This window comes from Dermacentor silvarum, chromosome 1, assembly GCF_013339745.2.
Source record: "Dermacentor silvarum isolate Dsil-2018 chromosome 1, BIME_Dsil_1.4, whole genome shotgun sequence".
Taxonomy (NCBI): Eukaryota; Metazoa; Arthropoda; class Arachnida; order Ixodida; family Ixodidae; genus Dermacentor; species Dermacentor silvarum.
In genome coordinates, this window is record NC_051154.1 from 340,664,068 (window position 1) to 340,690,149 (window position 26,082).

Below are 26,082 nucleotides of genomic sequence, written 5' to 3' on the forward strand. Positions count from 1 at the left end.
GCTTGTCCCTGTCTTAAGCTGTGCTGTTAGAAATGAATCATTACCAACTTGCTCAATTTGAAATCATAATAAAATTAACTATAACACCACAGGGCCTGAAAGTAACTGAAAAGTGACACAATGTCAGCCAAAATTTCCAGCCATTTCCTTACCATACATACCAGTTGTTCTTGTGGGTCCGTTCCACAGTGCTGATAGTAAAAACTTCAGCGCTGGTTTTGAAAGGCAGGATACGGGCCATATTTTTCAGCTTGTTTTGGCTAATTAGATGAAAGGCAGAAGGAAAAGTTGCAAGTTCTGCAAACATCGATGTCATTGGGTGGAACGTACTCAATCCGACATTGGTGGCTCTCGCTGCGAAGATGATGGCTCCGGCCAAATCGCTGAGGGTGGCTGAGCATAAATATGGATATTGTTGCGGTGTATCTCTCGTACAAAAGGAGCAGAGAAAGAAGGAAATGACAGCACAGGTTTAGGTATATGTTAGGGGTATTTGGTTTGAACCACACACCAAGAAGGAAGCGATGGCTGAGTTGCATGCATAAATGGTGCAATAAGCATAAACAGTCGTACAAAATTATGTCTGTGGCCATTATGCTGGCGGCAAGTTCAAGTCTATTTGCATCATTACAATGCGGGCATGCTCAGGCAAAAAGTGAAAAACAAGGCAAGACAGTGCCTAACGTGCACTCTTAGCACTTCGATTGCAATGTGTGTTTGCACTGGATGGTCCCGAGCAATTGCAATAGTTGCACTTGAGGCGCATCTTGGCCCAACCAAGACAAACTCGAAGAGCCCGAGCTTGAATGGCCTGTAGTGCAAGAATATTGGTCCTGAAACTATCGGCCAGTACAGGCAAGCTGTAGTTAAGGAAGCCCCAAAAATGGCCTTGTACAACTACAACACTGCCCTGTATTGACATCTCCTCGGAAACATGAACAATTGAAAACCTTCAACGACGTGCTGTCTGATGTAGATTCTTAACCACACGTCCCCAATGGATAATCTGAAAGCCCAGCGCCAGGTTGACCGCACAGAAATGTCACGTGAGGAAGCCATTTTAGACATAGTAATCCATGTGTACCTGCCAACCTGTGAACATTAAAGTTAGCAAAAATGCTGTGTACATAACACCCGTAGCACACATTTTCTTAAAGCTTGCTCTGAGCGCACAGATTGTGTGGTATATATAAGCAGTTTATTAAAAATGATTTGCCTTTAGATACAGTGCATAAGCAGCAACAAACTTGGAACAGCAAAAACTGAAAAGCAACACATCGTTTTTAGATCACAGCCACGTTGTCGTTGTCAATGTCACCTGCATTCAGGAACTTGCCTCTATAAAACTGCTCTAAGCAAGTACTTTTTGGTGCGAGAGCACTAGCATCCTACCAACCTGCATTTCGCATGTCTGTGTGAAGCCTCTTCATGTGCGCATTTCGTGTGTGCAGCCTCTCCTTATTCTTCTCACACATACGCCCGCATGCATATGTGTGAAATAATTATGGAAAATGAATCGGGATCATCGTTAGAAACATCTAAATAAGAGATTCGCCAAGCACAGTGAACAATAACGAGCTCGGCGACAGACGCAGCGGGAGTGGACGCACGAAGATGTGGCCAAGCGATTGCGACTGGAGAAGGACAGATTGCACAAGGGTACCAAGTGCACTGCCGAAATGGGTGAAAAGCGGCAAGTCCGACTAGCTGCCGACGTTGCCTACCAGCATTGCAAGAACGAGGATCCGTCCTTTGGCAACGGCCATCTTCAAGTGGCACTTTATCGACAACTCGTTTGGCTTTGCGTGTTCTGTGGGTGACAGACTGGCACAAGAAGGAATTGGACTACGTGACAGCCACAATGTACTTGACTTTGGCTTTGGCCTTTCCCGACGTTAAAGATTTCTTTCGTTTAAAGAGTGTAAAACTTGCAAGTCTTCACTCGCTCAAATTAAAGTGCCTTTGTACTCTGAGAAATGGGTATAAATATCCGCCCAAGCCTGTCCACCTCCCTCCGTACAACTGTATAGTGGAGCACGTGATTACTCCTAACACCATTCATGGAAGTGCGAAGGCCGCTCTACAACACTGGCCAGTACGGCGTGAAACCACAAAAGTCTTTGTGCAAGTCTGCAATGCTCGTCCTCCTGTGTCCACCGAGTAAGTCTGTATTCATTATGCAATCCAGTGTGCATGAGTATGCGCATCATGTACGCAATAAAACAACAGTTCAACAACATAGCAACTGCAAAGGATTTAATTAACAATCGGTCAAACAACAACCTAGCAATGCCTAACTTGGTGCAAGAGAATGGCTAATTTGGTCCAAGAAAATGTGTATTTGCACGATATCCTGTGGCTGGTGCAGCCAAACCGTCTAATTTTTTGCCTCCTTTCTCAGCAGAAGACTTACAACAGAAAGTTCAGAGACCAACAAACAAACTTTTTTTGGAAACAATTTATTTTGCATAATCACTTGTTACAACATTCAGCAAATTATAAAACGAGCTAGTATTCGTAAACTTTATGGAAAATTAGAGAGTTGGCAGGCATGTCCATGGTAGTAGTAATGAACAGAGTTTCGAGCTATGCCGAGAACGGCAGAACTAGTTTCTTCGATTGCACACATTGAGAAAAGACAGTTCTCTGATGAGTTTGGTTTAGGTCCTTGGCCTGACACCAACATTGCAGTCATGGTTGCAGGAGCAGCTACAGCCTTTCCGTAAGCCACTAGATTATATGCATGGAGAGTGGCCACAAAGTATTGAACTTGTATATATACATATACAGTAGAACCCCACTGATACGTTTTTCCCGGGACCGTAAAAAAACAATGTCAGAGTTGGGAAATGCAAGAGCCAAGAAATAGGAAAAATTGAGAAATGAGAGTAGTGTTGAACTGCACACAATATTATTTAAGTCATTACGTGTGAAAAAAGTAGTAGTTTCACCCGAAAGCCGAAGCATCGATTGCGATAGCAAATTAGTAGACAGCTATACAATGTAAGGATAGTAGTTTTATCATCCGTATAAACCTGTAAACATTCACTTATTAACTATATTAACAAGTATGGTGTCAGTGCCCACAGGCAAACATGAACAAATCACACTCGATGAGCGCAGACACGCGCTGTCAAACGCTGGCGTGAGGACGCGCCGCTGCAGCAGCGAGCGAAGTGACCTTCGCACTGTTGTCTATTGCTTCAACGCAAACTGAGCGCGAGAACACACAGCACGCACAAAGCTCGAGCCGCCGCGCACACTGCCGACTCTGCCCCCAACACAGATCGCTTTCAAGATACGGCCCGCGCGCCAACTTTATTCGATGCATGCGCCGCCCACGCAGTATGCAGTTGTTGCTAGAGTACAACGCCACTCGCTATCCCTTCGTCCCCCTCACTGGTGCCTCGAGCGCAACGGAAGAAGGCGTGCTCCCTCCCTGCTTTTCTTTCTTGCGCGCGCAAGGTTTAGATGCGGTCATCGTCTCCCCTCGCACACTTTCACTCGCACATACAGCATACGGCGTGCAGTGACGGCATTATCGCCCTTGGACTTTATACGGAACATCTATGCGCCAAAACTAACTTCAGGGTTCCAATGCGTCATATACACCATCTTTAGATAGCAAATACGGATCTCAAAAGCCATACGTTTGCTGGCAGAAACCGAAAATACGTCATGGGTGTCACCCCCGGCACATTGGGCGGCCAATCCCATCGTCAAGCCACCAAGCTAAGCGTCATGAAAAGTCAAATGGCCGCTTGGGCCAGTGAAGGTGGCAGTTCGCAACATATGATGCTGTAACGGTCCTACAGTTGTGAAGCAACAGCGGGGTTGCAAATGCATTAGGTTCTAAGGGAGCTGTGCCGGGACCAGCCGAAAACGATGTAACAGCCAGGAAAACGCAGCACCTGGGAACCTAACAGTGGGGTTCTACTGTATATATGTTATATATATATATATACATACACACACCTCCTTCACATTATCATCATCATTTGTTTTCTTCCATCATTTTTCCCCTGCACACAGTAGCAGCCCAGAGCTAGGTATAGCTTAGACAAACCTCTCTGCATGCTTTTCTGTAAAGAAATACTTCACTCTCATGAGTTATGTCTTAAGTCCACCAGTAGAGCAAATCTCATAGCTGTAAGCCATGTTTACAATACAAAGGCCAGGCTTCCATAAATAAATGTAATCCAAAATTGTGCAGAACGGTCAGCTACACAAACTAAATAATGCATGCTTTCACATAAGTTGATAGCTTCATTCTTCATGCTTTGCCCTCGCCCACATATCTATGTGGTAATGCATGCTGTGTGTGAACCAAAGAGAGTGATCACTAAGAATATAGTGCTTTTGATGATGATAATTCATCATCATCATCAACCTATATTGATGTCCACTACAGGATGAAGGCCTCTCCCTGTGATCTCCAATTACCCCTCTCTTGCGCTAGGTGATTCACGCGCAAGCTAGTTGGAATTATGTGGTATACCTTAGTCCACCATAAGTGGACTGCTGCAGTGCATACTGCTGCAGCTCCAAGTTTCAAGTTTATCATAATACAGGTACTATATTTTTGAATATTTCATAACACTTGAACGCCACTTCATGCTCACTGTCTGAAGGACTCGAAATTTTCTTGCCATTGAAATTTTCTTGCCATAATGTTTATCGAGGGAAGACTCTGCAGTAACTAAAAACAAAGCTTCAATTCAGGGATTAACTTGGATACATGTTGACAATCATGACTGCTGCCAATGCTCAATGATTGCCGCCAGCCTGTGTCTGTGCAAGCATGCCTCAGTTCATGATGCATGCTGTGATGGCTTGACCGAAACCAGACTGCCGAGGTCAACACAAAGAGGGCACTACAGACTAGTGAGAGAGGTGTGTGCAAAGAGAAGCTATTAAGACGCAAAAGACAGTAGTGAGGTTGACTATCAGTATTCGCTTACTTCATTACTGCGTCCTTGGCCTAACGCAAACTGGCACGGCATGCACATGCCAATTGTCTCAAAAAACTATTTTGTGTTGGCACGAGATAAGTGTGCGTGCGATTGTGGCCTAATGATTACAGCACTGGGTTGTTGTGCCTGGAAACTAAGGTTCATTCTCGTTATCAGACACATAATTCTTTTATTTTCTGTGTATGAGCTATTCAGCAAGACAGCAGCGGCCACAGTCAGTAATATATGAGAGGTCAACAAAATTCGAGAGAAAAGGGCTGTTACAGTTAACTATCATGAGTGCCACTGAATTGGAACAAGTGCATTAACACAATGTTTATTCCTGGTTCCAGCACTGTTACATACACTTGGCCCCAGAAAGAGAAGGGAGGAGTAAATAGGAGGAAGGGGAGTGATAGTAAAACATCGCAGTCGTGGTGACTGCATTGCAGAAGTTAGTATCAGGTGTCAGACACCGAAGCAAAATATTTTTTTAGCAGGAGAGGCAGAGAGACCAGCATGAAAATATGTATTACCTGCCACTCAGTACAGGGAAGGGAAAAGAAATGAATGACGAGGGGCAGGAACGAATGCATGAAGGAAAGTATCCACAACACTGCCATTTCTTACAGCCGAAAGTCCAGCCCGCCTGGCTACAAAATGTCTAATAGATCCTTCACAGTCATTATTGCTTCTGTAGCACTGCCACATGTCACCGGTAAATATTATGAAACCAACAGATAATGTAACGAAGGAAACTGACACTAAGAAACGGATAATAAAGAATTGTCCTATTGTGCAACAATGGGGACGAATTACAACATATCATTGAGGACCTTAACCGAGAAAGTGTAAGAGTGGGGTTAAAGATTAACATGCAGAAGACAAATATAATGCTCAATAGCATGGCAAGATAACAAGAATTCAGGATCGCCAGTCAGCCTCTTAGAGTCTGTAAAGGAGTATGTTTATTGACATCAATTACTCACAGGGGACCCTGAGCATGATAAGGAAATTAAGAAAATTTCCAGAAGAATAAAATTGGATTGGTGTGCATACGGCAGGCATTGCCAAATCCTGACTGCAAGCTTACGACTGTCGTTGAAAAGGAAAATGTACAACCCATGCTAACATATGGGGCAGAAACTTGGAAGTTAACAAAGAAGCTCGAGAACAGGTTAAGGACCACACAAAGAGCGTGGAATGAAAATTGTAGGCCTAACATTAAGAGACAGGAAGAGAGCTGCGTGGATCAGAGAGTAAACAAAGATAGCCAATATTCTAGCTGACATTAAGAGAAAGAAATAGAGCTTGGCAGGCCATGTAATGCATAGATCACCGGTGGACCATTACAGTTACAGAATAGGAGCCAAGAGAAGGGAAGCACAGTCGAGGACAACAGAAATCTAGGTGGGGCGATGAAGTCAGGAAATTTGCAGGCCAAAGTTGTAATCAACTAGCGGAAGAAAAGGGTAATTGGGGATTGCTGAGAGAGGCCTTCTTCCTGCAGTGGACATAAATATAGGCTGATGATGATGAATAAGAATGAAATGAAACTGGACAAAAAAACAACTTGCTGAGGGTGGGTGTCAAAACCACATCCTCTGTGCATACTATGCTTACCAATTGAGCTACTGTGGTAGCTGTGACCACGATCACCTTCTTGGGTACTTGTGCATGTGTACTAATATAGCCCTGGGCACATCAGCCAGCTCCTCTTACAGCCATGGTGGCAGATGTGGAACATTCTTTCAACAGCAGGCATCGTGTAGAACATGAGCTCAGAAGCAACCAGTTTAGCCAATAAACTCTGCTATGTTACCTCACGGCTTCAAGGCTCCCAGAGTTGAGACCCTCGCTGTGTAACGAGTTATAAAATAATGGGAACAAAGTGGCTCAATTTATGTTTTTTTAGTTACAGTTACAACCATACTGCAAAGTCCATCTTGTAGATTTCTGAAATGGCCTCTGGTATGGAAAACCTGCGGTTAGTGTGGGGCATAAGCTCCTATATGAGGTGGTATCATAACATTTCGAGAATGACTCTTTTTGAAGAAATTTATGTGCATTCAGACCCTGTCACCTTCCATGTAATCCCCTTGCACAGCAATACAGTGATCTCAGTGTTCCTACAACCTGGCGAATATGTCCTGAAAGTCTCTCTTCTGGAACAAGCCAAGAACCCTTCTATGATTCGACCTTGGTTTAAGCAATCGTGCATAAATTCTGGCTTCATTTCTTATTTTGTGAAGAAAGCAAATAAGTGCGGGTGAAAGCTGACGAATTGTCTTTCACATAAAAGATCATCAGTAGGGACAAAACTTAGGTGTACGGGTACAATGCAGAGACAAAGCAAGAGTCGTTGCATTGGAAAAGATCACTTTACACATGACCCAAAAAGCTAGGCATGTCTGCAGCTTAACAAAAAGTACATGCTCATTGTCTTTTTTGGTATTAACACTATTATGCATCAGGAATTCTTCCCAAATGACCCGACTATCAACAGCGAGTTTTCCTGTCAATTTTGAAGGATTTTGAGTGAGGCCGTATCCTCAAAAAGGCCTGATCTGGGGTGCATGAGGGGCTGGACGCTGTACGACGACAATGCACTGTCACAAATCACTCCGCACATGCGAGTTTCTCGCCGGAAACAACATGGCTTCTACCCTACTTGTCAGATTTGGCTCCCGCCCCTATTTTACACTTTTCTCAAAATTAAATATCCAGCTCAAATGTCTTCATTTTGACTCTATATTGCTTTAAGACTGAATCACAGAAGGATGCTCAACTCTTTCCAGAAAAAAAGGCTTCTAGGACATATTCACAAAGTGGCAGGAATGGTAGAAAAATTCATATTCTGGCGTTTTACACGCAAAAACCACGGCGTGATTATGAGGCAGGGATTAGTGTCCCCGGGGACTCCTAATTAATTTGACCACCTCGGGTTCTTTAATGTGTTCCCAATGAACAGTACACGGCTGTTTTTGTATTTTGCCACCATCAAGGAAAGCTAGCACTGGATTGCTGCGCAAGGAAATTATTTCAAAGCTCACAGTGTTTATTTATTTATTTATTGGAATTACCCTCAGGGCCAGAGGCATTATAGAGGGGAGTGGTACATTTAAAAAGTACAGTACAACATTCTTCTGTAAGTACAAAGTTGGCTGAAAAAAAAGAATAAGTAAACAGTACTAGTCGTAACTAAACAAACAAGAATCAGAGTTTGCGAAAAAAAGCAGAATTACATAAATAAACAAGTAACAGTACATGTCTTTAGCAAACAAACAAGAATCACACAGTTTGCCAAAAAACGTAATTACATAGTGGTTGGTTGCACTAGACGAGTTTAAAACGTTATGGAAATGAGAATGATGACGATGGACGTGATTGATCCTGGAAGATTGTTCCAGTCCTGTGAGGTTCGGGGAATAAATGACTGACTACATGTGTGGGTTGAGCATCGCATGATTCCCACCTTTTGGGAATGATCAGAACGAGTGGAGATGTATGATGGAGGAAGAATAAGGTTGTTGTGCAGGGTGGGACTGTAGTATTTTGTGAAAAAGACTTATGCGGGAGAGTTTGCGACGACAAGCGAGAGACGGAAGTTCTAAAGAGTCTTTCATAGCAGTGATACTCGCGGTACGACTGTAGTTTCCAAGGATAAAGCGGACAGAATTATTTGGACAAGCTCAAGAGCTGAGGTTAGTACAATAGTGGACGGGTCCCAAATGGATGCGGCATATTCTAGTTACTTCGTGTTAGAGTTTTGTAAAGGAGAGTTTCAATGGGACAGGGGCAGAAGAAAAGTTGCGTCGGAGATAACCTAACGAACGGTTAGCATTACTAATTATTTTGTTAATGTGAACAGACCAGGTAAGAGTGCTAGTTATGTGTACACCTAAGTAGCGATAAGACGTTACAGGTTCAAGAGCGAAGTTGTCAAGCAAATAAGTGGTGGAGCAAGACGATGTACGAGAAATGCGTAATACTTTACATTTAATAGTGTTCAGTTCCATTAGCCAGGCTTTACACCAGTTAGATATAGAGTTGAGGTCATTCTGAAGAATTGTTACGTCATTTGGATCCGTAATTTCTCGATATAATACACAGTCATCGGCAAATAAATGAATGTTAGATGTAACGCAATCAGGCAAGTCATTAATATAAATGAGGAAAAGGAGGGGGCCAAGTACAGAACCTTGCGGTACGCCAGAATGGACGGGACTCAATTGGGAACTAAAAGTGTTAGCCCACACATATTGTGAGCACCGGTCAGGAAATATTCAATCCAAGAAAGTAGCTTGCTATCGATGTTTAATTTGCTTAATTTCATGAGAAGTAAATTGTGGCAAACTTTCTCAAAAGCTTTTGCAAAATCAAGAAAAATACACTCAGCAGTGGAACGACGATCAAGGATGCTGTGTAGTTTATGAGTAAATGAAGCCAGCTGTGTTTCACAAGACAATGATTTGCGGAAGCCATGTTGAGCATTTGAAAAAAATGAGTTCGAATCTAGAAACTTTACAATGTTAGTGTACAGGACATGTTCAAGGATTTTGCACGGAATACTGGTTAGTGAAATTGGTCGGTAGTTAAAAGGAGAGTTTTTACTTCCAGATTTATGCACAGGAACCACCTTTCCGATTTTCCCATCAGGTGGTAGGGTGGATTCATCAACGGATTGTTGGAATATCTTTGATAGGATACCACTAGAATATACTTTGGTGCTTTTTAAAAATTTGACATTGATGAGATCAATTCCTGGGCTTGAAGACACTTTGAGAGAGTCGATAATTTTTTCTACCCCAAGGGGTTCAATGATGATTGGATCCATAGTTAAAGAATTGAAACACTGCAACTCAGGAAATGTCGTACATGTTGACGTAACAAAGTTACGACAAAATATCTCATTTAAAACTGTAGCACAGTCAGCAACCCGAATCGTTTCCCCAGTAGCATCTAGCAATGCGATTTCGCTATCTCTATCGGGGTTGATAGTTCGCCAGAACTTTTTGGGGTCATTACTGAGCATAGTAGGTAAAGTGACTTGTAAAAATTTTTGCGGGCTGTCTTTAACGCTGAGACGTAGGCATTGTTCGCCTTCTTGTATGCATCCACCGCTTTTCAGAGGGAGAGTGCTTGGCCGAACGGAAGAATCGTTTTTTTCTGTTACATAGTCTTTTTATGTATGAGGTGTACCAAGGTGCTTTGGAATGGGAGCAGATAGTGCGCATAGGAACGTGTCTGTCAATTAATTCATGCACTTTCGATGCAAACATATTCCAGTTAGATTCTGTTGTCCGACTTTCGAAACCTTCTAAGAAGACGTCCAAAAAGCTGGACAGCTCATTATTAATAGCCTCGAAGTTGGCTTTGTTGTAATTACAAAGGCTCTTTTCACTTGGTGTTTCGGAGGCTGGCGATACTTTAATTCAAAGGAGAGGGCTAAATGGTCACTCAGACCAGGTAGGTACGATCTGAGTGAGAAGATGTCAATCATTCATGTGCATCATGTTTGGAAGCACATGAATGATTTCATTCAAAATTGAGCCAGTCTTCAAAGTTTTTGATACTACCTCGTATTTTTCAATGATGGCCCAGTCGCTTCTGCCTTGCATGGGAGCCACGATCCACTGCGGCAGCACCACATTCTCAGTCATTTTATCCCTATTGTTGCTAGCATGGGCAACTTTAGCTGGGCACTACTGCTGCTCCCTGCCAGTCCGCGCCCGCTGAATGCACGACGTGCAATCAGATATTTGACGTGACCCTAACAGTGCCCCCTTAAAGTGTGACCAACTACTAGAAAGTAACGTCATCTCATGACCTACGGTTTTTGCGTCACCAGCTGAGCTGGCATTAAAAAAGTACACGAGACTGTGTGTGGAGTTTCAACTGCCGACAGTCTATTGCTGATTATTTCCTATTTTAAGGGAAGACTAAGCTCACCAGATTCAGAACACTTGCTTGCATGCAATGTTATTTTTGTTTTCTTGCAGTTTATTCTTTCTTTCGCTCATTGCCTGCCAACTTTGCTCAAGATGCATCTGCACCAACCCTGACTGTTCTCTACAGCAAAGCTCTCTTTTAAAACATCTCTGCAGTTCCCTTCCAAGCTGGCCCTCCCTTACTCCATTGATACTTGCTTATGCTTCTCACACCTAGGGAAAGAATGTGCTACAGAAAACCCTCACCAAGGAAAGGAGTTCTTTGCGCTGATAGAAACGACAACCATTGTCAAAGCACTGGCATACCTGCCATGTTTGAAGAAACTAAATCCGGGAGATTTTACGACCGGGGGGTCAGTCGTTTACACCCCCCCCCAACATCTATATTTCAAGTACTGACAGGAACACTTCATTACAATTTTTTTACAGATGTACAAATGACCACATGAGCATCAGTGTCTTACTTTTGCAAGCATTTCGTTGTTGCTAATTGTCTTCAAAAATTCTTTAAAATTTAATGAAATTCCCAGGTCTTACGTCCCCCAACCACCATCTAATTAATTAGTGGGGGGCTCCGGATTAATTTCGACCACCTGGGTTCTGTAATCCAATGGACGGCCACACGGTGTTTTTGCATTTCGCCCCCAAGTAAATGCACCCTCCGCGGCCAAGATTTGATTCCGCGAACCGTTCTTAGCAGCACAATGCCAAAGCCCCTAACCAACCACGGCAGGTGTTCAAAAATTCTTCAGATAATGTTTTCATTGTAAGAAATTCCATTTCTTTCACATTTTGCAAGGATGACGTTTCCCAGCATCTTAGACGAGCGACACATGAATGAGTGGTTACGGCGTCCTCGTATTTTTCCCAATGTTAAATTGCCGTTCGCACTCTGCATTGCTCTCTGGTATCAAGAAAATACCCAGCATCACTTCAGCTAAGCACTACATAAAATAATTAAAGATACTTTTTGCGCTGGCGCTCCTTGCCTTTAAAGACATGACGGTAGGCCTACACAATGCCACAGTGGCTGACACCGAAGAGAACGATAGTCTAGTGTTGCTGTGGCAGAACATGGCATTCGCTCGCTAGCTTAATGAGGCTAGGGCCACCCTAGCAAAAATTCTAATAGAAGTTTGTATTAGTCTAATACAGTTTTGTATTAGTTGTATTAGTTTTGTATTAGACTAATAGAAATTTATTAGAAGTTTGTATTGGTCTAATACAGTTTTGTATTAGTTGTATCAGTTTTGTATTAGACCAATAGAAATTCTATTAGTCGTACTGATTTACCTATAAGACCAATAGCCCTGTATTAGTCTTATGCAAACAGTGTTGCGTGTCTATCTCTGCTAGACTAATAGGTCCTATTGGTCTTATGCAGATTGTTGCTGGTCTGATACAACATGTATTGCTGGATTCCACAGCTCGTGTTTGCGGTGAAAGTTGATGAAAAAAATAGACTAGTGGACCCCTTGCTTGCATGGAGAGCTGTTTCTAATCACTGCACAATTAAAAATCAGGCCTGCTGTACAAATGTGCAGCAGACTGCGTTCGCACGTTTGCATTAGTTTCAGCGCACTAAGCTAGTGAAACTGGCCATCTCGGCAACATACACAAAAGCAACGTGCGCCAACATGGTCTTGCCAATTTTGCTTCACTGAACCTCGTCGCGATGAGTCGTTGAGGAAACAGCTAGTGTTTACACCCAGCGAATACTTCCCCATGAAAAAAAAACGAATTACCAGCTGTAATATGCAAGGCAGAATCGCGCTGCCCGGTCAACTTACGAATGACGGGTGCAATAGCACAGAACACCATGGCAATAGCAGCAACCATATTTGTTTGCGCTGAAGTTTCGTTAGGTCGTATTTTTGTTGAAGTGCGCAAAAAGTAAATGTAGAAACTTTTAACCTAAATTACTGACTTGATACCGCATATAAAAGGCCGTAATATTTATTGACATCAAAGAGCAGTATCGCAGAGAAGGGAACACGGCGGTTGGGAAGGATATAAAACTGCAACCGTAGTCAGCCATAGTTGCGCACAGCACGTGTGCAATGGCGGCCGCCATGTCAAGGCGAGGCGTCACGCGAGGCGTTCGTGTTAGTGAATGAACGTGTTTTTAAGGAACCCGTGGTGTTAGCGCCTGCACAATCTATTCGTGCAGTAATATATTTGGATAGTTTTATCTATGGATGCTGTTAATACTTCAAAACAACGCAAGGCAACTGTTTTACCCCTGTCCTTCGCGGCTTTGTGGATCTATCAGCGTGCATCGATGTGCAGCGTTTTCCCTGGCGCCGATTTGCCATTTCGAGGTAATTATACTTCTTATTTATGCCTCTGTAGTACAGTATGAAGTGTTTTCTTCTTTTTTTTAAATCCTGACGGTGGACATAAGTACTGTGCTGTTGGGCCGATAGCTGTTTGCGTTGCAGCAATAACATGCCTGTTTCTGACAACGCTGTGCAAGATTTCTGTCTAGAGTTCCTTATTAACTGCAGTTTCGATGGAACACATCTTATGTTGATTTTGTGTGCTTTGTAATTGTCCTGTCACGTCAGGTAAGGTCATTGTTTGTTATAAATATTTTGAGCTAGCATACATCAACTGTCCTAAAATATTGCCGAGCCGCATTTATTCTAATTTGGAAGCAAATATTGCCAGCTTAAACGTTTCGTGGTAGAACTAGCACCCCTGCTTTCAACTGTTTCTATATGTGTATTTTTGTACCCAGGTTTTTTAACCACTTCATCAAAAGGACGTCCTCTGGTCGAAGTCAACGAAAAGCTCTCTCACTCAAGATTGCTGACCTGACGAAGATCTCGAAAGAGGAATCTGTAAAAAGATATGTGCTAATAAATGCTTCTAGAAATTTTACCTGTTTTTCGTTATCTGGTGCATTGCAACATTTTCTTTCACAGCTTATTAGACTTATTAGACTAACACTAATAGGCCTATTAGACTAATACACTAATAGACCTACTAGACTAATACACTAATAGACCTACTAGACTAATAGGCCTATTAGACTAATACACCAATATCTATTAGACTATTATAATACACTAATAGACCTAATAGACTGTATTAGTGTCAATAACCTAATAGGCTATTAGTTTTTGTATTAGAATTTTTGCTAGGGCACTAGGGCACCCAACAACCGTCAGTGTAAGGAGCGGCTCTGTGGTTAATGAAATAGCGCATGTATAGGATTTCAGTACTACTTCCTTAACACTCTTTAGTGCGATGAACTTCCAACTGGATTGAATTCGGTTGTTTTGCTAATGTAGCCTGACAAAGCGCTGGACGCGGATAGAAACGGGACACAACTGCAATTTCCGGGAGATTTTTCTGTCAACCGTACAACCGGAAGAAATGATCCAAATCCGGGAGCCTCCCGGGTAATCCGGGAGACTTGGCAGGTATGCATTGGCTGCAGCCTTTCTTCATCACTCCTTGTTGATCACTTTAAATCTGTCTTCATTTTAAGCAAATTACTTGATCAGAAGAGAAACATTCAAGTGTAAGGTTAAATTGCCATACTGAAAAGAGAAAGGCTGCTGCTGCTTTCACTTTTTTTTAACCTGTTAAATGTTGAAAATCTGAAGCTGCAGCACTACCATAACGTTTGACTGCAGGACCTTAAGTAAGCTTGCACATGTTGCAAGGATCGCACGAATGATGAAAAAGGAAATTACAGGTATCATTTAAGAGACAGGAATGTCGCAGCATTGATTAGAAAGAAAAACACAAGCAGCTGATGCTGTTTGAGATGAAGAAGAGTTGGACAGTTAACGTAATGCATAAAACCGATGACCGGTGACCTGTTAGGGAAACAGAATATGTGCAAAGAGAAGGAAACATAGCTGAGAGCAGCCAAGGATTAATAAGGTAGTGCGATGCCGTCAGGAAATTCAGAGGAATAGGATGGAGCCAGCTGGCACAAAAGGGGTAACTGGAGATCGCTGGGAAAGGGCTTCGTAGGCCTGCCCTGGACCTAAAACAGCCTTACAATGAGAAGGCTCGTAGGTTCTTTGTTGGTATGCAGCTGGTCAAATGTGTGTGCATGGGTAAACTTGCAATTATGTATATGCTAGAACCCCGGCAAAGATTTATGAACAGAAAAGTTTACTCTCTTTCCGTGCAGTGTGGCATGCAGCTGATGTAACGAATCAATCTCACGAGAAAACAGCCCTCTTAGACACAGTCTTCAAACAGCAAACTTTGCACGAACAGCTTCAAAAAATGTTCATGATTGCCTTGACCTGCTCAAGCTTCAGTCAGACCATGACTGAGAAAGCTGATAAAGTGAAAGGCAAAAATAACAGAAGGGTGTAAAGGCTCACAGTGCAAGAGTTGTTCAGCCCTATACAACACACAGTAGGCCATGCCTCACAAGCAGTGTTGCAACACTGGGCCACCACACCACAGAATGCGACTTACAACCAGTATCCACAAACAAACTGCATGTACATTCTAGGCAGACAGCATACTTTATCATGACTGAGTGTGCAGCTGTCTCCATCGCTCTAAACGGACTCAAGCATTGTTGATCATATGATCATAGCAAGTAGTGAATAAAAATCTGTTCGTCTGCAAAAGCAAGGATTTGCTACTGCATTTCAGTGGCTATATACAATTGCACATTAGAATGCCCTAAAACAATTCTGCAGATTGCCTGACACATGTAATTCACTAACAGCCAACACACTCTAATGTCACACACGTTCTGCTCCCATATGACTGCCTTCTGCATCCTGACACATAAAATTACTGAGAAACAAAGTTGAAACTAGTACCTCGAAAAAAAAATCAAAGCCCCTTTCTTAAAGAAATGGTTGAACGTGAAGCTTTCACCCATGCAAACTCAATAAAAGTCAAAATCCAAAGTCAACAACCATGCAACGAACCCAAGAAATGCTGACTTTTTTTAGATCATGTAGCCATTGATTACAAGCACACTCACACTTTCACGAACTGCATGCCGTTGTCGATACACAGGATCGGCCTTACGGGCATGATCGCGCTCGTGCTTACGTTCGCGTATGGCAGCCTCTACTGCCATGCGCTGCACCCATGGCCTACCCATGGTGACGGCCGAGAATGCATTGCGCGACGCACGTAATGCAATGCAGATATACACCGTTCGTCTAGGTAGCGCGGCATTACAGTTCCCATTTTTCTTATCGGTATAACTGTAAATGTACACTGTAGTGATTTACGATTATGTGTGCAGATTGTTCTATTGTGTGTGCAGATAGTTCTATTGTGTGTGCAGATAGTTTTTGTGTGTGCAGATAGTTCTATTGTGTAAGTTGGCTTTCCTGCAGTGCGTTTTCGGCACTCACAGACAAATCAGTGAGACATAGAAAGCTTCTGTTGTGTTGGCAACCCTGTGTGCTCAAGTGTAGACTGCGGGCAACTGGCAACCAGCACTCCTGTGGCCGGTGTGGCGGACAGAGCCTCGCCTATGCCCCTCTGGCGAAGTTGTAACCATTGTGTCACGAACTATGCAACCTCTGGTCTGCCACAAGCTAGCGGCTTAGTTAATAAATATAACAATTGGCAACAAGGCAAAACCACTGATATAGCAGCAATGACGACGCCAACGACAACGTTGGGCTCCGTGGGAGAATTTACACCAACAAGCTCCGGTGAGGTGGCATGGTCTTCGTACGCCGAAAGGCTCGAATTTACTTCGAAGCAAATAACATAACCACGGAAGACAAGAAGTGTGCCGTGTTGTGCACAGTTTGTGGACCGGCAACGTACGCAGTCATTCGTTCCCTGTGCTCGCCAGCTCTGCCGTCAGCGACGAGTTACGCCGATATCGTTCAGAAGCTGTCGGCGCATTTCAACCCAAGCCATCCCTCCCTGTGCAAAGATTCCAGTTTGGCAAGCGTGACCAGCAGCCAGGCGAGAGCATCGCCGACTATATTGCCGAGCTTCGTCGACTGTCGGAGCACTGCAACTTTGGAACTACCTAGAAGATATGCTCCGCGACAGGTTGGTCTGTGGCCTCCGGGATGACGTCTTACAGCAACGGCTCCTCCGGAGCCCGAGTTAACCTTTGCAGTGGCCCAGCAAAAGGCGTTGGCGGCAGAATATGCCCGAGAGACCGAAAAATTCGGGGGGCCACGTTGGTGGAGTTATGCCGCATTCAGATGGGATGACAGCGAAGCGTGATAGAGTGAAGCCTGAACCAGACAGCAAGCAGCACTCCAGCAGCAAGTGTTTTCGTTGCGGAGGACGGCATGCGCCAGATGCATGTCTATTTCAGCACGTGCAATGTCACTATTGCAAGCAGCGTGGACATATGGTGAAGGCTTGTCGGCAGAAAGCTCAGCGCTCTTCACCAGCACCCCGGACGGAAGGCAGCAACCAAGGTCAGCGACGCGGTGACAGGACGACGAACTTGTACGGTGTCTTCCAAATAGCATCGGAAGAACCCGCGTTCCACGTCACTGTTGAAGTGAATAGACAGCCCCTCGAGATGGAAGCTGATTCCGGAGCCGTATGTTCCCTTGTCAATGAGAGGACTCTGCGGCGACTGCGGGTATCCAAGCACAAGCTCCAGCATTGTGACTTGCAACTTCGTACCTACAACGAGCAGCAACTGAAGGTGCTAAGCTCGGTGACAGCCCAAGTCCACTACAGGGGCAGGCAGGAGCAGCTACATCTTGTCGTGGTCAAGGGAGCAGGTGTGAGCTTGCTGGGCTGGACTGGTTTAAGGCTCTCAGGATTGAGCTGAAGGTCAATCAGCTGAGAATGGACAAGGTGAGCCAGAGCCCATCGCTCACTAGTGTGCTAAAGATGCACTCGAAGGTTTTTCAACCTGGTCTCGGGAAGAGCCAAGGGCCACCAGTACAGATGAAAGTGCAACCCCATGCAAACCCAGATTTTACAAGCCCCGGCCTGTTCCTTTTGCTCTGCTTCCACAGGTGGATGAGGCCCTGAACAAGCTCATAGGACAAGGAATTCTAGAGCCTGTCCGACATCTGAGTGGGCCACACCTATAGTTCCGGTAGTCAAGAAGGACGGCAGTATATGAATTTGCGGTGTCTATAAGAGTACCTTAAATCTTGTCATTCATTGGGAGATTATCCGTTTTCTACAACCGGAAGAGTGTTTGCAAAGCTGGCTGGTTGCTCCAAGTTCTTAAAGCTTGATTTCGACCAAGCATATCAGCAACTTGTCGTGGACAACAAGAATGCTGACCTTTTGACAATGTCAAGACATCGAGGACTCTTTCGAGTAATGCGTCTGCAGTTTGGAGTAGTGGTGGCTGTGGCCATATTTTAGCGGTACATGGAAGAGCTCCTTCAAGGTATCGAAGGTGTGCAAGTCTATTTAGATGACATTTTGGTAGGTGGCAAGAACGAAGAGCAGCATAACGCGCGTCTGGAAGTAGTGCTGCAACGCATACAGAACGATGGTATGCGACTAAATTAAGAGAATGTGAATATGGAATGAATGAAGTTGAGTTTGTGTGATATAAAGTCAGCGGGGTGGGCATCCAACCAACTGACGACAAGGTGAGGGCTCTACATGAAGCACCTGAACCAAAGTGTAAAAAGGAACTGCAGGCCTTTCTGGGAGCTTTGAACTTCTACAACAGGTTCCTGTGTGGAGCTGCACACACACTAAAACCCTTGCACAGGCTGCTTGATAACAATAGCAGCTGGAAGTTGACAAAACCAGAGGCAGAAGCTTTTCTTCAAGCTAAGCAGCTGCTGCTGCTTGTCAACTGTCCTTGCCCATTACAGTGTCCAGAAGCCACTGATACTGGCCTGCGAAGCTTCGCCTTACGAGCTTGGGGCAGTGTTGAGCCATGTTGACGATAATGGCTATGAGGTGCCAATAGCCTATGGCTCTCGAACAATGACAGCTGCAGAAAGGAACTACGCACAGACGGACCGAGAGGCCTTGGCTATAGGTTTTGGCATTAAGAAGTTCCACAAGTTTACCTATGGCCGTCATTTTTGCATTGTGACCGATCATAAGCCTTTGCTGGGTTTATTGCACCATGCAAAACCAATGCCCCAAGTTTTGTCACCAAGGATGTTACGATGGTCACTAATGCTCTCTGCATATGACTATGAATTAGAGTATAGGTCCGCACGAAGCCTAAGAAATGCAGATGCCCTTAGTCGACTACCTGCAGCAACAGACACTAGCTCAACTGATAAAAAAACTGGTCGAAGTGCGAATGCTGGAGTCAGCACCAGAAATTGCTTGGGATGCCCACAGGATCGCCCAGTGCACATGGCGACCCAACCTTAGCTAGAGTTCAACGTTGGGTTGTGAATGGTTGGCCTCATGGAAAACTGGAGGAGGGATTCAAGCCATTTGTTCATCGGAAGCACTAACTTTCAGAGTACACTGGCTGTCTTCCGTGGGGCTGCAGGGTGGTTGTTCCGAACGGAGCAAGAAGTCATGTTTTAGAGTTGCTGCACAGCATGCATCCTGGTATTGTGCACATGAAAGCCTTGGCGAGAAGCACGGTCTGGTGCCAGGAATCAACGGAGACATCGAGAAAAAGGTCCGAGCTTATTAGTGCTACCAAAGACAAGGCCAGAACCACCACGTGCAAGGCTGCATCCCTGGGAGTATGCAAAGAACCCATGGTCTAGGATCCACATTGACTTTGCAGACCATTCCAAGGGACTGTTTTCCTCCTAGTGGTCGACGCGCACTCCAAATAGTTGGAAGTGCTTCCTCTGAAATCCATGTCATCGGCAACTGTGTGCGCAAGTTACGTGCATTGTTTGCAGTACACGGTGTTCCGGACACCGTCGTGTCAGACAATGGAAGAGAATTTGTTCGAAGGAGTTTTCAAGTGATCATGCGCGACAACCAGATCCAACATGTCAGAGTGGCACCTTACCACCCATCTTCCAATGATCAGGTTGAACGCATGGTGCAGGAAACAAAGCAGGTTCTGAGACGCATGAGTGGTGGAGACATGGACACTAAACTGGCTCGTTTCTTGTTAAGCCAACATGTTCTGCCACACTCAACAACAGGCAAGAGTCCTGCTGAAATGCTGATGGGCAGAAGACTCCACACTGTGCTAGACAAGCTGCACCCAGACCTGCTGGGGGAGATGATGGATAACAGAAAAAACTGTCTCAGCAAAGCAAACAGAAAGTGCGATACTTTGAGTATCAACAGCCCGTGTTCGTCCAATATTATCTAGAGGGTCCAAAGTGGTTGCCTGGTGTGGTATGCGACATCACTGGACCTTTGTCTTATAAGGTTCGTACGATAGACGGTCGTCTTCGGAAGCGTCATGTCGATCAGATAAGAAGCAGAGAGTGGAACGAATATTCTGATCAACCTGTAATGGTGTTGCCAAATAAGACCACTGACAACCACCCACAGCTTACAAAACCTCCTGATGATCCTGAGGGACGAACTCAGCCAGCTGAGGTTGTCGACACCGCAGACACCACGGAAGAACTGAGTCACCCTCATCACCACCTGCCACACCCTCATCACCACCTGTCTCAACCCGGTGGAGCCCCCGAGCAGTGTGGCCACCCTCAGCGCATCAGATGACCAAGCTACCTGAAGGACTACGTTAGCTAGGGGGAAATAGTGTTGTGTTGGCAACACTGTGTGCTTAAGTGTAGACTGTGGGCAACTGGCAACCAGCACTCCTGTGGCCGGTGTGGTGAACAGAGCCTCGCCTACGCCCCTCTGGCGAAGTTGTAACCATTGTGTCACAAACTATGTAACCTCTCGTCTGCCGCAAGCTAGCGGCTTAGGCTTCGCTGTAATAAAGAACAGTGCTAATAACAGGGCGAAGAAAGAAGAGACCAAACAGGTGCTGTGTTTGTCTCCTCTCATCATCGTCCCGTTTTTTAATGCTGATTCCTTCAAGTTCCTTAATGTACCAATCAGCCCAAATGAACATGCTTCTACAGAAACTAGATCGCAGAAACTTTTCTGCAGTTAACTATTTTGGCCACTTTGAGGCTAGCAGGTATCTTTCCTAGGGTTTGAGCATGAGCCCTTTAACCGAATGTAAGAAAAACATTTAAAACTTGAAAATGGCTCATCAGTATTCCTTTAAGTACCTCTGCAGACCTCATTGGGTAAGTTTTTCGCCAAACACTACAGTGTTTCTCCCATTATGCTCAATAAGCCCAACGCTTGAACCAGGTCTACTGCAGCAGAAGCTCTGAACTGTTTTGAAAACACTTTGCACATTCATGGCCTGTGAATGCACATGACCTGTGAATGCACATTCAGTGCATTCACCATCTCAGGGGTATCCTAATTTGAGATTTGTGGCATGGCATGTCTGTCTAGCTGCTGCTGATGCATATGAAAAGTGCACGGCTTCACAATGGGACAAATGCTGGGTGAAGCACATCAGAAGCGGAAGGAAGCCAGAACAATCTTATCACTAGTATATATTTTACCAACCCGTAGGAATGGCAAGGAATGATTCAGCTAGTTACAGTTAAACCTGGATATAATGAAATTGACAATTCCCGAAAAACTTCGTTATAAAGTGGATTTCGTTATATGCAGGTTCGGCACGAAAGTCGAAAAAGAAACGCTTACCGTATTTACTGAATTCTAACGTGCACACTGTTTTCCGTTTTTGTCACAGCACTCATCCTTGGAAGTCACACCAGGTACTGGATGCGTCAGTGGCGCACCGACGGGGGGGGGATTCGGGGGTTGTAACCCCCCCCTGAGGCCGACTTATCCCCCCCAGCCTCCTTTTTTTTAACACCTTTTCTTTCCTTACGCATTTGAGTACTGCAACTAAGATGTAAGACCCGCAATCGTCTGTACACTCGCAAATAAGCGCATTTAAAAAAATTTCCCGTGAAGAAATTGAAATTAGTGCTGTTTAGATGGTATGGCAAACTGTCAACCCCCCCCTGGCAGAGATCCTGGGTGCGCTACTGGGATGCGTGGACGCGTGTCGTTTCGCACAAGCGCGAGGCATTGGAAACGAAGAGCGAGCGTCATGATGGCGTCATAGCGCCATCTAGTGTTACAGTTAGAACCCTGCTGTTACGTTCCCGGGTGCTGCGTTTTCCCGGCTGTTACGCCGTTTAGGCCGGTCTCGGCACAGCTCCCTAGAACACAATGCATTAGTAACCCCACTGTTGCGTCAGCAACTGTGGGACCGTTCCCGCATCATATGTTGCGAACTGCCACCCCACGCCGGCCCGAGTGGGCCATTTTGACTTTTCATGTCGCTTGGCTTGGTGGCTTGACGATGGCATTGGCCACCCAAAGTGCCGGGGACGACAAACTATGACGTATTTCCGTTTCCGCCAGCACAAGTATGGCCCTTGAGATCTGTATTTGCTATCTAAAGATGGTGTCTATGATGCGTTGTGGCCCTAAAATTGGTTTCGATCATAGACGTTTCGTATAAGATCCAAGGGCTGATAACGCAAGTCGCAGAGCGCCGTATGTGCGAATGAAAAACGTGGGAGGGGAGCCGACGACTGCGTCTAAATCTCATGCGCGCAAAAAAAGCAGGGAGGAAGCGCGGCGTCTTCCGTTGCGCTCGAGGCACCAGCGAGGGGGAGGGGAGGAATAGCGGGTGGCGTACTGTACTCTGGCATCAACTGCGTACTGCGTGGCGTGCGCGGTCCGTATCTTGAAAGCGGACCTGCGTTGGGGCAGAGTCTAGGCAGTGTAGGTGCATCGGCGGCTCGTAGCTTTGTGCGTGCCGAGTGTTCTCGGCGCTCAGTTTGCGTTGAGGCTATAGACAACAGCACGAAGGTCACTTCGCTCGCTTCTGCAGTGGTGCTTCCACACGCAGCCAGCGTTTGACAGCGCGTGTCCGCGCTCATCGAGTGTGACGTGTCACAGCGTCTGCCACCACGTCGGCAACATCAACTGGAAAAGGGAGAGTGCCGGCTTGGAGGGCTAGGCCAGCTGCAGCAAGCGGCAGGATCAGGTTTGAATGAAGGGAGGGGGGAAGGTCACGCCCGCAGCGGCAAGATCGCCGGGTCGAGGGATGCAGGCCTGCCTCGCACTCGCTCACATGCACGCACATGTGCGCTCGCTTCGCATTCCGTCACGGTGGAGAAGGTGCTTCCGGTTGCTGCTCGTGCAAAAATGACAAAATTTGGGGCGAAACCTCTAGGTTGTCGGTGGGGAAAATTTGTTATTTCTAGGGGGTCTCCTGCTGCCACTTCGTTACGTAAAGGTCTCAATACATGTGCTTCTATGGAGTAACGGCGGGGAATAGAAAACCTTCATATATCCAGGAATTTGTTATATGGAGGTTCGTTTATAAGCAGGTTTAACTGTATGTGACACCATTTCAGTCCAGCCTATGCTGCTTGGAGTGTAGCTGCACGCACTGTACTATTTTCTAGTGTTCCAGCTGATTGGTCATTCTTTTCGACCTTCAAAGTAATGAAATGGATGCCAAAGGAAAGGAAACGCAGTCAAGAGTTTTGCTTGAGTATTACCAGATAACAAATTTGCAGGCACAGAATGAAGTCAGCCCACTCTCGAGAAATGACTGGGAATCAATGGGAGAAATCTTCCTCAAGCAGCAGACATAATATGCTGCTCCTTATGGCGACATTTATACACAGGGAATGTCCAGAAATCATGCAATTTTATCCATAAAAGATTCTTATTCAGATATTGTTACAAATTTTATAAATTCTTCTACGTAGTCCCCTTCGGTATCTACACATTTCTGCCAGTGACTCTGCCATGCAGTGTATACATCTTGGAAGGCGTTGACAGGGACCTCGTTTTAGAGCTTTTGTGATGGCGGTTTGGATCGCTTCGATGGTCCCATAACGGACTCCTTTCAGACTGGTCTTGATTCTCGGGACAGGAAAATCTACGCTGGAGCCAGGTCAGGACTGTAGGTGGGGCAGCGTTGCCAAGTTGTGCTTGGCCAGGAACTCCCGAATGCGTAGGCAGGTGTGACTGGGACATTGTAGTGCACGTTAAAGAACCCCAGATGGTCAAAATTAATCTGGAGCCCTCCACTACGGCGTGCCTCATAATAAGAACTGGTTTTGGCATGTAAAACCACAGAAAGAAGAAGAAGGTGTGGACTGGGAGCACTGTCACGGTGCCCCTGCCAGGTATCGGCAATCTTCTTTTGCGTTTTTTTCTTAATCTCTCGAGTACATTAACGTAGTAGACAGCATTGAATGTCTGCCCTTGGAGTACGAATTCTTTGTGAGCCCCTGTTTTGATGTCCGAAAAACACAATTAGGATGGTTTTCACTTCGACTTGTCATTCTTGCCTTCTTGGGGCGAGGGGACTCTGAGGTTGTGCCATTTGGAACCTTGGCACTTCTTTCTCAGGGTCATAATCAAATAGTCATGCTTCGTCGCTGGTAATGACATTGTCCAAAAAATGAATTTACTTTGCACACGTTCCCAAAGGTCACTTGTGATCACTAGCTTGGTTGTTCCTCGTGGTCATCAGAGAAACAGTTTGGGAACCAGCTTGGCACACACTTTCTGTGCGCTCAAACTTTCTCTAACGATGTTTGTGCACAGTGGTTTTCAGACTACCGAGTTTTGTGGCATCCTCACACTCCTTCGACAGTCGGTGTCCAAATAACACAAACACGAGTACACATTTTCATCGCTATTGCTGGTAGATGGCCCATCCAGAGTGGAATTCCTCGTCCACCTCTTCCCGGCCTTCCCCTAAACGACTTCAACCACCTGAGCTAGACCACTGCTGAAAAGCTGAGAGTGCCCCCCCCCCCACCTACCCCAACCAGTCTCAGCACGCTGGCACCAATAGCAGTGCCGCAAAAAATTATTGCATTACTCTCGGACACACCCTGCATATATTAAAGTGAAACTCTTTTTGCTCACCCTCCTAAGTTTGGCATGGTTGCTGCTGGAGAGTCAGTAACTTGGCAGATATCATGCATGAATGTTTATATATGCAAAGTGCAATGTGTTGCCAATGAAGGTACCAGCATATGGGCTTGCACATACAGTCGAATCCAGATATATCGAATCGGAGGGGATCACAAAAAAGTTTGATATATATGGTAATTCAATATATAAAATACAGATTATACAAAAAATTTTAAGGGGATTTTACAGTTATTCGTTATAAACAATAATTCGTTATTTTGTGGGTTCGATATATCTGGATTCGACTGCATTGTATGCTCACAAAACAAAGTAGTACAAGTAAGCGCACCTCTGTTCTGCATGAAAAAAAAGAAGGAATTCTGGCATAAAACCTGAACATATCCCATTGGCTCACAGATATATCTAAATCACATCGACCTGTTATTAAATCACAACATTACATTCAACAGAGTCCTTGATTTAATTTATTTTGTGCGATTTAGCCATGCATATGTGCCATTGGGTGTGCGCCCATTCTAGGCCAATCTCCAGAATAGGCATGTGACATTGTGACACAAGACAACACAAAAGTTGGATGAGAATAAAGTTGCGACCTCTGGTGATTAACACAGACATTGCATAAAATTACATATGGCATAGAATTAAAGTAAACAAAATTGTATGCATCACCATTAGTTATAAAGCATTTAATTAACCACTTCCCTAAATTAAGCTTCCCTTTACATAGATTCCAACATGTGTGTTGGACCTGCATATTTTTGTACTTGAGCGGAAATGCCATTCAAATTGGAACTCAGGCATATAACCTAAAATAGTTTTTTTGAAACTGCTATTATATACAATCTTGATTTCCAAGCTTACGACAATCTGACTACCCATGCAGCCTGTTGTTTAGATCAGGCATTAAACATAGTGTGCAGAACAAAACTTCTTGTCTTCCCACTACTAAGACAACATTAGACTCTAGCTTGATTATCCTCGGCAGGTTTCCTATTATGGCAAACAGTCTCGCAACACCGTTTATAATTAGGCTGACCCAGTTAACTCATGAGAGCTGAGCAAATAAGTGCTTACCAGCAAGCCTAGCACCTGAGACCAGCAATCCAAAAGGTAGGCAGAGCATGGGAGTTGGCCGCAATCTTGGAAAGAATGAAACGTGAAGATGAAAGTGCGCTGAGTGGCCGAGATGTGTATCGCAATTTCTGTCTGCTTTCTCCTTTCTTTATGCGTGTTTTTCTTGCACAAAAACTAAGTACATGGTAAAGAAGGTGCGTAACAAAACTTGACCGGCTCCCTAATTCTTCTACATATGACAGACC

The 26,082-nt window shown here is 44.8% G+C and overlaps 1 protein-coding gene across 1 annotated transcript in view; it reads right to left on the bottom strand.

Moving 5' to 3' along the window:
• LOC119453642 (uncharacterized) overlaps window positions 1-26,082 on the bottom strand; it is a 127,836-nt gene that overhangs the window by 67,211 nt on the left and 34,543 nt on the right. The window contains exon 5 of the mRNA XM_049660479.1: window positions 25,838-25,902. Within this exon, the coding sequence (XP_049516436.1) occupies window positions 25,838-25,902 (65 nt within the window). The remainder of the gene's footprint in view (window positions 1-25,837; window positions 25,903-26,082) is intronic.